The sequence below is a fragment of the Apium graveolens genome, chromosome 9, assembly GCF_009905375.1.
Source record: "Apium graveolens cultivar Ventura chromosome 9, ASM990537v1, whole genome shotgun sequence".
NCBI lineage: Eukaryota > Viridiplantae > Streptophyta > Magnoliopsida > Apiales > Apiaceae > Apium > Apium graveolens.
In genome coordinates this window covers 79,580,380-79,592,538 of record NC_133655.1, presented here as the reverse complement: position 1 = coordinate 79,592,538, position 12,159 = coordinate 79,580,380, and the positions used below count along the sequence as shown (strand labels likewise).

Sequence of the window (12,159 nt, the reverse complement as noted above, 5' to 3'; positions counted from 1 at the left end):
AGAGAAACAAGGATTTTATGTGGAGTTGAATGTGGTGGAAACATGTAGGGGTGTATTGAACTGGGATTTTATTTCATTTTTTTGGATTCTTGAAATCAGTTGGTATTGAACTTGGATTTTATATAATCTTTTAAAATCTAAAGGTATTGAATTGGGATTTGAAATAATACTATCAAATCTGAATGTATTGAATTGGGATTTCAAAATATGCTTTTAAATCCGCAAGTATTCAATTCGGATTCTAAAAAATCAATCAAAATCCTTGGGTATCCAAATATTTATGGATTTTATTAACTCACGGATTTTAAAACATTTGAAGGAGATTTTATATGGACATTTTATATCATGAAATCAGGCATGAGAAGACAAGATTTGAATGCATTGTTAAATCATAACAAAATATCAAAAGTTATTAAAAAAAAACTCTCCAATATAAATAGACCAATGCATCCAATTTTTATTTTCAGTACTTTTCTTCCCAACCTTCTCAGGTACTTAAAATCCAAATCATGGCATCATGTCTTTTTGTATGTTTTTGGTATACATACATGTATATATATATCTTTTTTTGTATGACTAACTATGTTTGAATGCTTTCATTATATATCCATGTATGTCTGAGTGATTGATAGAATTGTAATACATGTGTTAATAACGAATCATTTTTATATGTTAATAATGCAATAGTGCAACTATGGCTGATGTATAAACTGTTAAAAAAAGAGCCGGTTATGATCAATGATCATAAGAAGAGAGCAACGCATTGTTAGAAATCATGGTTGATGCGGTAAATCGAGGATGGCATGACAATAGTGGTGTCTTTACTAAACAAATAGTGAAAGAAAGAATTCTTCCCGCTCTAAATTTAAAACTTGGGTGTAATAAAAATTAATATAGTCGACTGAAATGGTTTAAAAATTGATGGATCTCTTACACAACTCTCATGAAGTTTAATTCTGGTTGTGGTGATTACTCAATTTTAAAGAGGTTCACTGCTCCAAATGAAGTATGGGATGAATACCTAAAGGTAAATCCAAGTCCTTATATTTTATATTTATGTAAGCACATAAATATTAGGACTAACGATTTTGCATGATATTGTTGTTTTGCACAGGATCATCCAGAAGATGGAAACTTACGCAATGGAGTATGCGATGATTATGAGGACTTACAAATTACTGTTGGAAGCGGAGTCACAATTGGTAAAAATTCGATTGGATTGGGTAGTGTTACTGATGCAAGGACACTAAAAGCTAGTGAAGTGCAAGAGACGTGCATTGATGACTTGAGTTATAATCTTGAGGGCTTTGAACATAACAACTTATCACCGATAGGTTTTCCTGAAGTTTTTGAGTTATCCAAGAAAAACTTCCAACCAAAAGAGGCAAAAGCGAGTATGAGGAAAGTTCTAACTCAAGTGGCAACAATCCTAAACATGACATTTTAGAACAACTTGCTAAGCTTACAAGCACTTTTGAAGGGGTTTATGGCTTATTGCAAAAGTGGGAAAATGAGAAAATTTATACTACTTGGGATGCTATTAAGGAGGTTCCAAATTTAAGTGAAAATGTTCGTTTAGAGCCATTTAACTTGCTCGACACTAAAACAAAAAAGGATGGTTTCTTGAGAGTGACCCCTGAAGAACGAGAAAATTGGATACTCAGCATGATATGCAAAAAATAATGCTTAAAGTGTTCTTTCACAATTATTGAATAAATTTCTATCATTTGTGACATTGAATTGGAAACATTTCTCTTTGATTGGAAGTATGGTTCTTACAGTTTGGTTTTAATAAAATAATGATGACTATGTTTTTTTAATACATTTTCTATTGATCAGTTTGGAGTATCGTTGATTGTGTCTGTAAGTTACTTGTTAATATCATGCTAATTTAAACTTCTTTCTGTCAGTTATAGTTTTTGCAAGTGTACTGCTGCAACGTATATTATTCCAGCCTTGTCTATTTCAGAGGGTAAGTTGCTTAACATGCTGCTATTTTATATCTAGTTAAATGATGGCATGTAAGGTGAATAGATAGTTTTTCTTACAAATCATTTTTAATATAATGAAATAATGAATGTAAAGACTAGAATCATATGGTTCTGTAAAAATCTCTTCATAGTACAATATACTACATCATGATGAAAATGATTTATAACAGAACATACTCTTTCACTTACTCAGGATGAGCTGCTACAACAGTAGTTGCAACTATTGTTACTTTCCGACTGAGCCTTACCGAGCTTCCTTCTCTTCTAATTGTATTTCTTTGAGGGCAAACCTACAAAATAGGCAGCTACAAGCACAATAAAAAAGGTGATATTGTGCTAAAGTAAGTATATATTAGCCAACATCTAAGCAACCATGAACAAATGTATAGCAACCCCGATGACTGAGTGACTGATCTAATAGACAAGAAACGGGGACCTTCCTGACTTACTAATTGAACAAAAAAGAGATGTGTATTACATATGTACTAGCCAACAACTATGTGCTTTGTAGTCCATCAGTTAGGATAACATATTAAAAATTTGACAGTGCTCCTTATTTTCCTTGGTATACTTTTGATAACATATTAAAAATCTAGAGGTATTTAGCACCTGAGACACTGCCCAGATCGTCCTTAATTTTCGAAAGAGTGCTACTTAAAAGTTAAATAAGATAAATTCCAGTACTAAATTTTTGTAAAATTAGGTGACCCTGGCCATAATGGCCAAATTAGTGACCCTAGCAAAACCAGATGCTCCGGCTCATTGTATCTGATATTGCACAAAAAGTACGGTATATGTCATCTACCCAAATAACAAAACTTAAACAATGTTATGTTAGACTATAAAATCAAGACTTATAATAAATTAAATATGCTTAAATCGAAAAAAGCAGACATGTGATAGGATAAGGTGTAGGAGGAGGAGCAAAAGTAAGAGTAGCATAATTAGAAAAAGAAAAAGAAAAAGCATTGGAATGAGTTGACAAAAACTCCTTTAAACATTCTGCAGGAACTATCTGTTTTTGGTTCTCAGCATTGGAATTAACTGTTACTAACTGTCTTTTCTTCACAAAGCAATCAAATTTGATGATCTTAAACAGAGTTGTGTACAGGGGAACAAAGTTGTGTTTTAGAGTGTTTAAAGAGTAGTTGTGTTTATCTGCAAGACTATGTGTAATAGTTTTTTTTCTAATGTCTTTATTATCAATTTGTGATGTAGGCTTCCAGTATTGGATTATGAACAAATATTGGAAAATAAAGTAGACGAAGAAGAGATGGAAGTTGAGATAGACAATGAATTTTATAAGATAGTTACGTTGTTATTGATGATGGTCAATGCAATAATAACCGTCCTAAGAGATTATTTAACTATGATGCATGAACCCATTAGTCGTCCTCTTATGCGATGACCAAGGACCGGATCTGATTTTGTTAATAATTTAATAAAAGAAGATCCACATATTTTTATGAATTATACCTTATGTATCCAAATGTCTTTCTCAAGTTGTGTAGTATAATAAGAGAATGAACTTTTTTGGAAGATACAAGTTATGTGTCTATTGAAGAAATAGTAGCTACCTTTCTAATAACTGTGGGGCACAATGATCGTTACTATAATGTTCAGAAGAGGTTTAATCGTTCACACTTTGCTACTAGTACAAATTTTAACAAGGTTTTGAAGGAATTAAACACCATAGCACCATAAATGATGGTAAAACACGGAGGTGTCTCCCCCAAAATATCTGGAAGTACTAGATTTTATCCTTATTTTAAGGTACTTTCTTGGAATTAAGATCCATTAATATAATCATAATCTGATTTCATTTAGAATGTTAACCATATTTTATGAATGAATTTAATTGTACTTTTTTTTTAGGATTGTGTTTGTGCTATTGATGGCACTCATATCCCAGCAATGGTACGAGGTCGAGAAATAAGTAGCTACCGTAATCGGCATGGAATTAACTCTCAAAAGGTTTTAGCCGCTTGCAACTTTGATCTTGTAGTTTCATTGTCTAGCTTACACTAATTTATACACTTCACTTTTAGGAAAATATTATCTTGTAGACTGTGGATTTCCTAATCATCGTCAATTTTTATCTCCTAAGCGTAGTGTGCGATACCATCTAAAAGATTTTAATGGTGAAGGTCGTCACCCTAGAAATGCAAATGAACTATTTAATCTCCTTCATTCATCATTAAAAATGTGATTGAGAGGATTTTTGGCGTGTTCAAATCATGATTTATAATATTTAAAGTTGCACCTCCATTCTCATTTCAAACACAAGCTGAGTTGGTATTAGATTGTGCTGGATTACACAACTTTCTTCGAAAAGAATGTGGCTCTAATAAATTTCCAATTGACATGGTAGAGGACCGGTCTTCTGATATGGAGGATGACATTTTTAATATAAATCTTTTAAGTCAACAATAAAAAATGGAAGATACTAACGCTTGGAGAACTAGCATTGCGAATGCAATATGGAATGATAGGCCTACTACCACTACAAATGAAGAGGACGAAGAAAGCGAGGAAGAATAATAAAGAACACATGCCTAAATTGCTGATGAGATTTTAGCATCCTAAATTGCTTTCATTTTATTCCTCAATTTACAATTTATATCCTCTTGATTTTATGAAATTTTCACTTTGTAAATCTAATCTAATTTGATCATTGAACTTGAAGCATGTTATTAATGCTGAAATGTTTACTGAATTTATCATTTGCTCTAAGAGTGTGAAGTTTTTGGTAGCTTAACAGTCGACGGTGTGAGGCAATGTCGTGGTTAGCAATTGGCATTGTTATATTTAACTATCTATTTAATTAATATATAAAGGTCTAATAGAATGTCTGTATATATAAAGATAGATCTTTATTATTCTTAAGATGTTTGGTTGCATCGCTTGTCTAGCAAGAAATAGCGAAGAAACCAGAAATAGAAGTGATCTCTGTAGTCGACTCACATGACCTGGGCATAAATGATATTACATAGATAGAGAAGAAGATATAATGATATAGATGGGCTGAGTTTTAAGATGTAGTTAAGAAAGTTGTTCTGCACGCACAATTCCATGTCTGCTGTCAAATGCCCAATTCCATAATTGTGCATAAAATAGAAGTGATCTTTTTTCTCAACCGAATATGATTCTTAGATCAAATAGAGAGTTCTCAGAGAAATGTTAATAATGTTGAGATATCAATAACATAACTAATGATGTTAATTTAAAAGCACAAACTTCTGATCAGCAAAAATATGCATATTGCCACTAACTTCAGTAGTATCAGACATCAGACATAACTATTCTTGTAGCATTTGATTCTGAACATGGAACAGGGAACACCTTGCTTGATCGTGTTGCGATAATATCAGATTCCTAGAGCTACATTTGTATCGATTATTTAATTTGTTCCTGACCATTTGCATGAAGGGTTTTTTAGCACATAAACGCAACGAAAACGTAAATTTAAATCTTAAAAACGAAACCCTCCGCAGGATGCATGCAAAAAATAATATTTAATTCGTAGTTCAGTATGTATACTTTAAGAAGCTTTACGTTAATGGAAAGATGGAGGTCTTGAATGATCACCACGTAGCCCGTCGCTGGAACGATCTACGCCTTGAAGGTATCCACACGAATGATCGCCCAGCGGATGGGTGTGTACTAGCACGTTCTTAAGGCTGCCTTCTTGCTTTCTCTATATCTCTTCAAGCTTCTAGGGTTTATGTTTTATCAAATAAAATGTGTAACCCAAATTCTATTAGAAAAATATATTATATAGGCAAGATCTATTGGGCCTTTAACCCTAAACTTAATTTTAGAGTTATTATTATTATTAAATTCGAAATTCTAATTATTGTATTATTAAGTCTCACTTAATCATCCAATAACTTAATTTCAGATTTAATATTAAATTCGAATTTCCTATTTATTTAATTAATTAAGTCACACTTAATTAATAACAAATAATTTGAATTACTTACATTTAATTTAAATCTGAATTTAAATTAAATAATCTTCCAATCATTCTTTGTGCGACCCTTTAGGTTATTATTACGTTGGCAACCATTTTAAATCTAATTTAAAATCATAAACAATGAGCGGCATCTAGTAATACATCATTGTTACCCAAGTAATAATAATTAAATCGGTGATCGATTAAACATTTTGTGTATAATGTACAATGTACTATAATCCTTTTAACCATATATTATAGATTAAACTCGAGGCATGTTATGTGTCATCCTCCTCATAATTTAATCCAGGTTTCCTTGATCGATGAGTAGACTATAACATCAAATCAACATTTGAGCATGGCCATGCATTTCATAGTCTAACTCAAACAAGAGGCTAGTAATATCACTCCTAAAATAGGAGGGTTAAATCCTTTCTAGATCATTCATATTTCTCATATGATTCACAATATACCCAATATACACTTTTATCATCACCCGGTCAAAGGTAACTTTTAATGCGACCAAAGTATATTAATTCTCATATAGAAATATAATGATTTCAAGTCTAAGGACCAATACATCATTATCACTGTGAGAATTACTTATGACACAACAGACATGTAGAATCTCACATTGGGTCTTCCAGCACCATGTATATAGTACATGTGCCTGTGTTTTGACTTTAGTATCACTATAGCTATGATCAATGAGTTGTGATCATCAGTCAACATTCACACTAGTCTTAATGTAAAATTCGTAATTTTATTTTTAATTTATTTATTAGAAATTAGATATTAATTTGTCTAGATAAATATTTTAAAATTAGAATATTCTGAAAACATTTTGTGCAAGGTAGTTGATTTGTGAAAAGATTTGTTATTTGTGGAAATAAGTGTAAGAATAATTTAGAAAATCGAAATTTTTTTAGTTTAGGTAATTGTGTGTATCAAATATTTTATTTATGGAATTTACTTGGAGAGGTTGTAAATCTTTAGGAGGAAATATTATTATTTCCTTGTTGAGATATAGGGTTTTGTATCGTTATAAATACACCATATTCGTATTCCTTGTTTTTATCATTAAAATTCGTAGAACTTTCTCAGCAAAAATCAGCTGTCTTGTAAAATTCGTAGAAAATTCATCGTAAGTCAGAATTCAGTGATTCTGGACTTTTCAGAAAGGTCTTTTCGTTATCTTCAGCTTTCGTGTTTCGTGTTTTTCAAGAAAATATCGTTTAGAGGGCCAAAAAGAGTAAATTCAGATCTGGTCAGGCTTTGAGGTAAGTACTTTTGACTTACTTTTAATTTTCGAAAAAGATATTTCAGTTCTGTTTTTAATTTCGTATAAGATATAAGAATTCTGTTTCGAACTGTATAAGAAATAAGATACGAGAATCTTTTGAAATCCAGTCTCTACGTTTTCGACCCCGTTCGTAATTTACGCTATAGTTCCGGAACTAGCCTTAGATACCCTTAGTAGGCGCACAAGTGTGCAACTTTAGATACCTATTAAGGGCGCGTAATTATTGAACTTTAGATGCCGACCACTGGCAAAGTGTGGTATAAAGAATAAGAATAAGAATTAGATGCCGGCTACTGGCAAAGTGTGGCCGTAGATCAAGACTGTGGTATTTATTAGAATTATCGTTTTGTTCTATTTTATTTTGTTCTGATCTGTTATAAAATCTGCCCTGTTCTGTTTTAAATTCTGAATTTTAAAATATAAAACTTGGGTTGGATCTACTTAACAAATTGTTTTACAAAATTATTATTGTTTGAGAAAAAATCATTTTATCAAAACACCCATTGTTTTTCTGTTTAAGAGATAGTCAATTTGTACTTGCTGAGCTGTGTAGCTCACCCCTTTTAACATTTCAGGTTCGGAATTTGGAGCATATTAAAATTAAGGAATGAGAACTATGAGGAGATCTGTGCTGCTTCGTTTTGTGCTATTTGAATTAGAATAAAGATTTTGTTTTTAGAGAATAAATTTAATTATCTGTTAGACAATTATTATCGGATTTGTGGAGCTGCGTCTCTATTTTTATGATTTTGATTATTGAGTTTGACCGCTGCTTTGAATTTCGTGATCTATTAGAATTATCGAGTAATAATATATTTTATTTTTAGTTTTCGATTTAGATTTCATAGTCCGGAAGTGCGGGTCGTAACAGTTGGTATCAAGAGCAGGCTGTCCTTCGGAGTGTATTAGGTATGGGACTAGTACATTCCCTAGGATGCGATCCTTTAGACTATCGTATAGGTCTTAGAAAATTATTTTGGATTTAGGGCATTTATTTGTGTGATTATTTGATATGTTTGACTTTTGTGTTTTTTTGATTATTGACTATAAGTTTAGAATTTGTTTTGTGTGTTCTAGTAAAGATGGATGGAGAAAATCAGAACAACAATGAAAATCAGGGCAATAATGATGAAGGAGGAAACGTCTTTGACCAGCTGGCTGAAACTCTAGCTGTACTTGTGAATCAGCAACCGAAGCCCAACATCGTCTCTCAATTCAAGCGTTTGAACCCGCCAACTTTTGATGGAGCTACAGACCCGGCTATCGTTGAGATGTGGATCCAAGAGATGGAAAAAGCTTTCGGACTTCTGGGGAGCAATGAGGAACAGAAGGTGACCTTAGCTGTGTACCAATTGCAAGGAAGCGCTTACGACTGGTGGCTTATGGAAAAGAGAAAGAATGAGACGACAAATCTTGAAGAAAATCATGAACCGTACACTTGGGCAAAGTTCAAGAAGGCTTTAGAGGACAAGTACTTTCCGAGAACAGTTCGTCTGCAGAAAGAGAGGGACTTCATTCGACTTCAACAAGGTGGAAGAACCGTCATTGAATACGAAGCAGAATTTGCAAAGCTTGCGAAGTACGCGTCGACCCTAGTAGCAGATGAGAGCAGTCGAGCACGAAGATTAGAGGAGGGACTTCGAAGTGACATCAGGAATTCAGTGGCGTCGTTTGAACTTCAGACGTACGAGGCTGTCCTCAACAAGGCGTTAGTGATCGAAAGGGGCTTGGCAGAATCTGAAAAGGCGTCTGGCAGTTGGAATAAGAGGCGGTTCACTCAAACTAGTGGGCAATCTTTTCAAGGGGGACCACTCAAGAAGCCACACGTGTACGATAACATCGGGGGTCAAGGTGATCGAGAGACGTGTACCAGGTGCGGCAAGAATCATCCGGACAAAGTCTGTCGTTGGAATACAGGTGCTTGTTTTCATTGCGGAGAAGTAGGACATAAGATTTCGAATTGTCCGCACAATCCGCCACCGCCACCAAGGAAGGAAGCAGATAACAAGATGGGCAAAGGACGTGTGTTTCAGCTGACAGGAAATGACAACTATCGCAATTAAGGTATGATTTCTTTTCTTTAGTGACTTATTTAATTTATTTATGTTATGTGAATTTGGGGACCAAATTCTTTTAAGGAGGGAAGAATGTAAAATTCGTAATTTTATTTTTAATTTATTTATTAGAAATTAGATATTAATTTGTCTAGATAAATATTTTAAAATTAGAATATTCTGAAAACATTTTGTGCAAGGTAGTTGATTTGTGAAAAGATTTGTTATTTGTGGAAATAAGTGTAAGAATAATTTAGAAAATCGAAATTTTTTTAGTTTAGGTAATTGTGTGTATCAAATATTTTATTTATGGAATTTACTTGGAGAGGTTGTAAATCTTTAGGAGGAAATATTATTATTTCCTTGTTGAGATATAGGGTTTTGTATCGTTATAAATACACCATATTCGTATTCCTTGTTTTTATCATTAAAATTCGTAGAACTTTCTCAGCAAAAATCAGCTGTCTTGTAAAATTCGTAGAAAATTCATCGTAAGTCAGAATTCAGTGATTCTGGACTTTTCAGAAAGGTCTTTTCGTTATCTTCAGCTTTCGTGTTTCGTGTTTTTCAAGAAAATATCGTTTAGAGGGCCAAAAAGAGTAAATTCAGATCTGGTCAGGCTTTGAGGTAAGTACTTTTGACTTACTTTTAATTTTCGAAAAAGATATTTCAGTTCTGTTTTTAATTTCGTATAAGATATAAGAATTCTGTTTCGAACTGTATAAGAAATAAGATACGAGAATCTTTTGAAATCCAGTCTCTACGTTTTCGACCCCGTTCGTAATTTACGCTATAGTTCCGGAACTAGCCTTAGATACCCTTAGTAGGCGCACAAGTGTGCAACTTTAGATACCTATTAAGGGCGCGTAATTATTGAACTTTAGATGCCGACCACTGGCAAAGTGTGGTATAAAGAATAAGAATAAGAATTAGATGCCGGCTACTGGCAAAGTGTGGCCGTAGATCAAGACTGTGGTATTTATTAGAATTATCGTTTTGTTCTATTTTATTTTGTTCTGATCTGTTATAAAATCTGCCCTGTTCTGTTTTAAATTCTGAATTTTAAAATATAAAACTTGGGTTGGATCTACTTAACAAATTGTTTTACAAAATTATTATTGTTTGAGAAAAAATCATTTTATCAAAACACCCATTGTTTTTCTGTTTAAGAGATAGTCAATTTGTACTTGCTGAGCTGTGTAGCTCACCCCTTTTAACATTTCAGGTTCGGAATTTGGAGCATATTAAAATTAAGGAATGAGAACTATGAGGAGATCTGTGCTGCTTCGTTTTGTGCTATTTGAATTAGAATAAAGATTTTGTTTTTAGAGAATAAATTTAATTATCTGTTAGACAATTATTATCGGATTTGTGGAGCTGCGTCTCTATTTTTATGATTTTGATTATTGAGTTTGACCGCTGCTTTGAATTTCGTGATCTATTAGAATTATCGAGTAATAATATATTTTATTTTTAGTTTTCGATTTAGAACTAATAGTCCGGAAGTGCGGGCTGTTACACTTAATACATTATTATTGTCCCTTAATAATAATACTCGACTAGGGATCTTTAGGAATATCGATACTATTCTCATAATCTCATTTCTAAGTCACGTACTTAGAGATATAAAATTACATATCATATTCCAAGGACATTTATTAAACTAACATCTTATCGCAGAAAATAAAGATATAATAAATTACTAAAGAATAATCCATATAATCAGAATTAATAATCCAAATGTTTCATAAAATAAACATAATAGTGTTATCTCTAGGGCACAAACACTAACATTGTAGGCGGTACAAAACAAGAGCATCTGTCCAGTGATATTATGTTGTCTGTAAACAAGAGCATTTATCCAGTGACCACCTTCCCGGTATTTCTCACAAAATGTTTCGACAAATTCTAGCTTTTATACTGATGGTTTACTTGATTGTGGTTAGAATATATTTAAGAGCAAAATAAAGTTCAATGTAAATAGCTTATGTCATTAGCCATCAGGAGAGGGGCACTACAGTTTTTCAAGGTTTGCATCCTCCGGCTTTTCCGATAGCTCCTTTATTAAAAAGGAAAAAAACGTTTAACAAAATATATGATCCTGCTAAACCCAGTCAAACCTGAATAAGAAATGAATTTTTTTAGTGGGGGATGTTAAGAAAATATATGATCCCTAGTACGTTCAACTCTTAAGACCTTAATTTGAGGTTATAGGAGTGCCGCTAATTTAATAAATACAACATAAGCTGATGCTCATACTATTCTTAGCAAAGTGTTTTATTCTTATATTATTATTTTATTTAGTTCAAACCAAAAGCTTGAATCCTAGAGAGATTGCAACTAGGTTGGTGAGTTATGTATAGTTCTTGTACTTCTAGTTATCTTTCCTTGTTAGTTCTTTTTATAGATTAAAAAGATCCATTGATGAAATGACTAGATGGATGATTTTAGGTTACACACACTGTAGAAGGGGGTTGAATACAGTGTATATCACAATCAAATCGAATTCAAATAACACAAGTAACAGAAAACAGACTTTATTCAAAGCAATAAACTCTGTTACAATATGGAACCGTCCTCTCTCAGTGATGAACAAATATCACGAGAGTTGCTAGGGTTACAATAAATAATATTCTCGATAATGATAACACTTATAGTGTAAACCCTATGTCTGTGTTTATATACTACACAGTTATAAGATAATTGCTAATTGATATGGAATATAATTCTGCTTCCTAAAATATATCAATCAGATATCTTTTCTTCCAAGTATTCTATTCTTATAGAATTCCTTCTTCATGCATATCTCTTCTTACATTTGTCTTGATCTTCTCTTTCTTCAATCAGCCGCCTTCC

The 12,159-nt window shown here is 32.6% G+C and overlaps 2 protein-coding genes across 2 annotated transcripts; both read left to right on the top strand.

Annotated features, from left to right (window-relative positions):
- The first annotated feature begins 943 nt into the window (after positions 1 to 943).
- On the top strand, positions 944 to 4,019 carry LOC141685352 (uncharacterized protein At2g29880-like). Its single transcript, XM_074490459.1, has 6 exons — positions 944 to 1,027; positions 1,115 to 1,394; positions 1,481 to 1,618; positions 2,695 to 2,755; positions 3,210 to 3,321; positions 3,867 to 4,019. The coding sequence occupies exons 1-6, from the start codon at positions 944 to 946 to the stop codon at positions 4,017 to 4,019; spliced, it is 828 nt and encodes a 275-aa protein (XP_074346560.1).
- A 4,312-nt stretch (positions 4,020 to 8,331) lies between these two features.
- Positions 8,332 to 9,312, top strand: LOC141685351 (uncharacterized). Its single transcript, XM_074490458.1, has one exon. The coding sequence runs from the start codon at positions 8,332 to 8,334 to the stop codon at positions 9,310 to 9,312; it is 981 nt and encodes a 326-aa protein (XP_074346559.1).
- Positions 9,313 to 12,159: the final 2,847 nt, after the last annotated feature.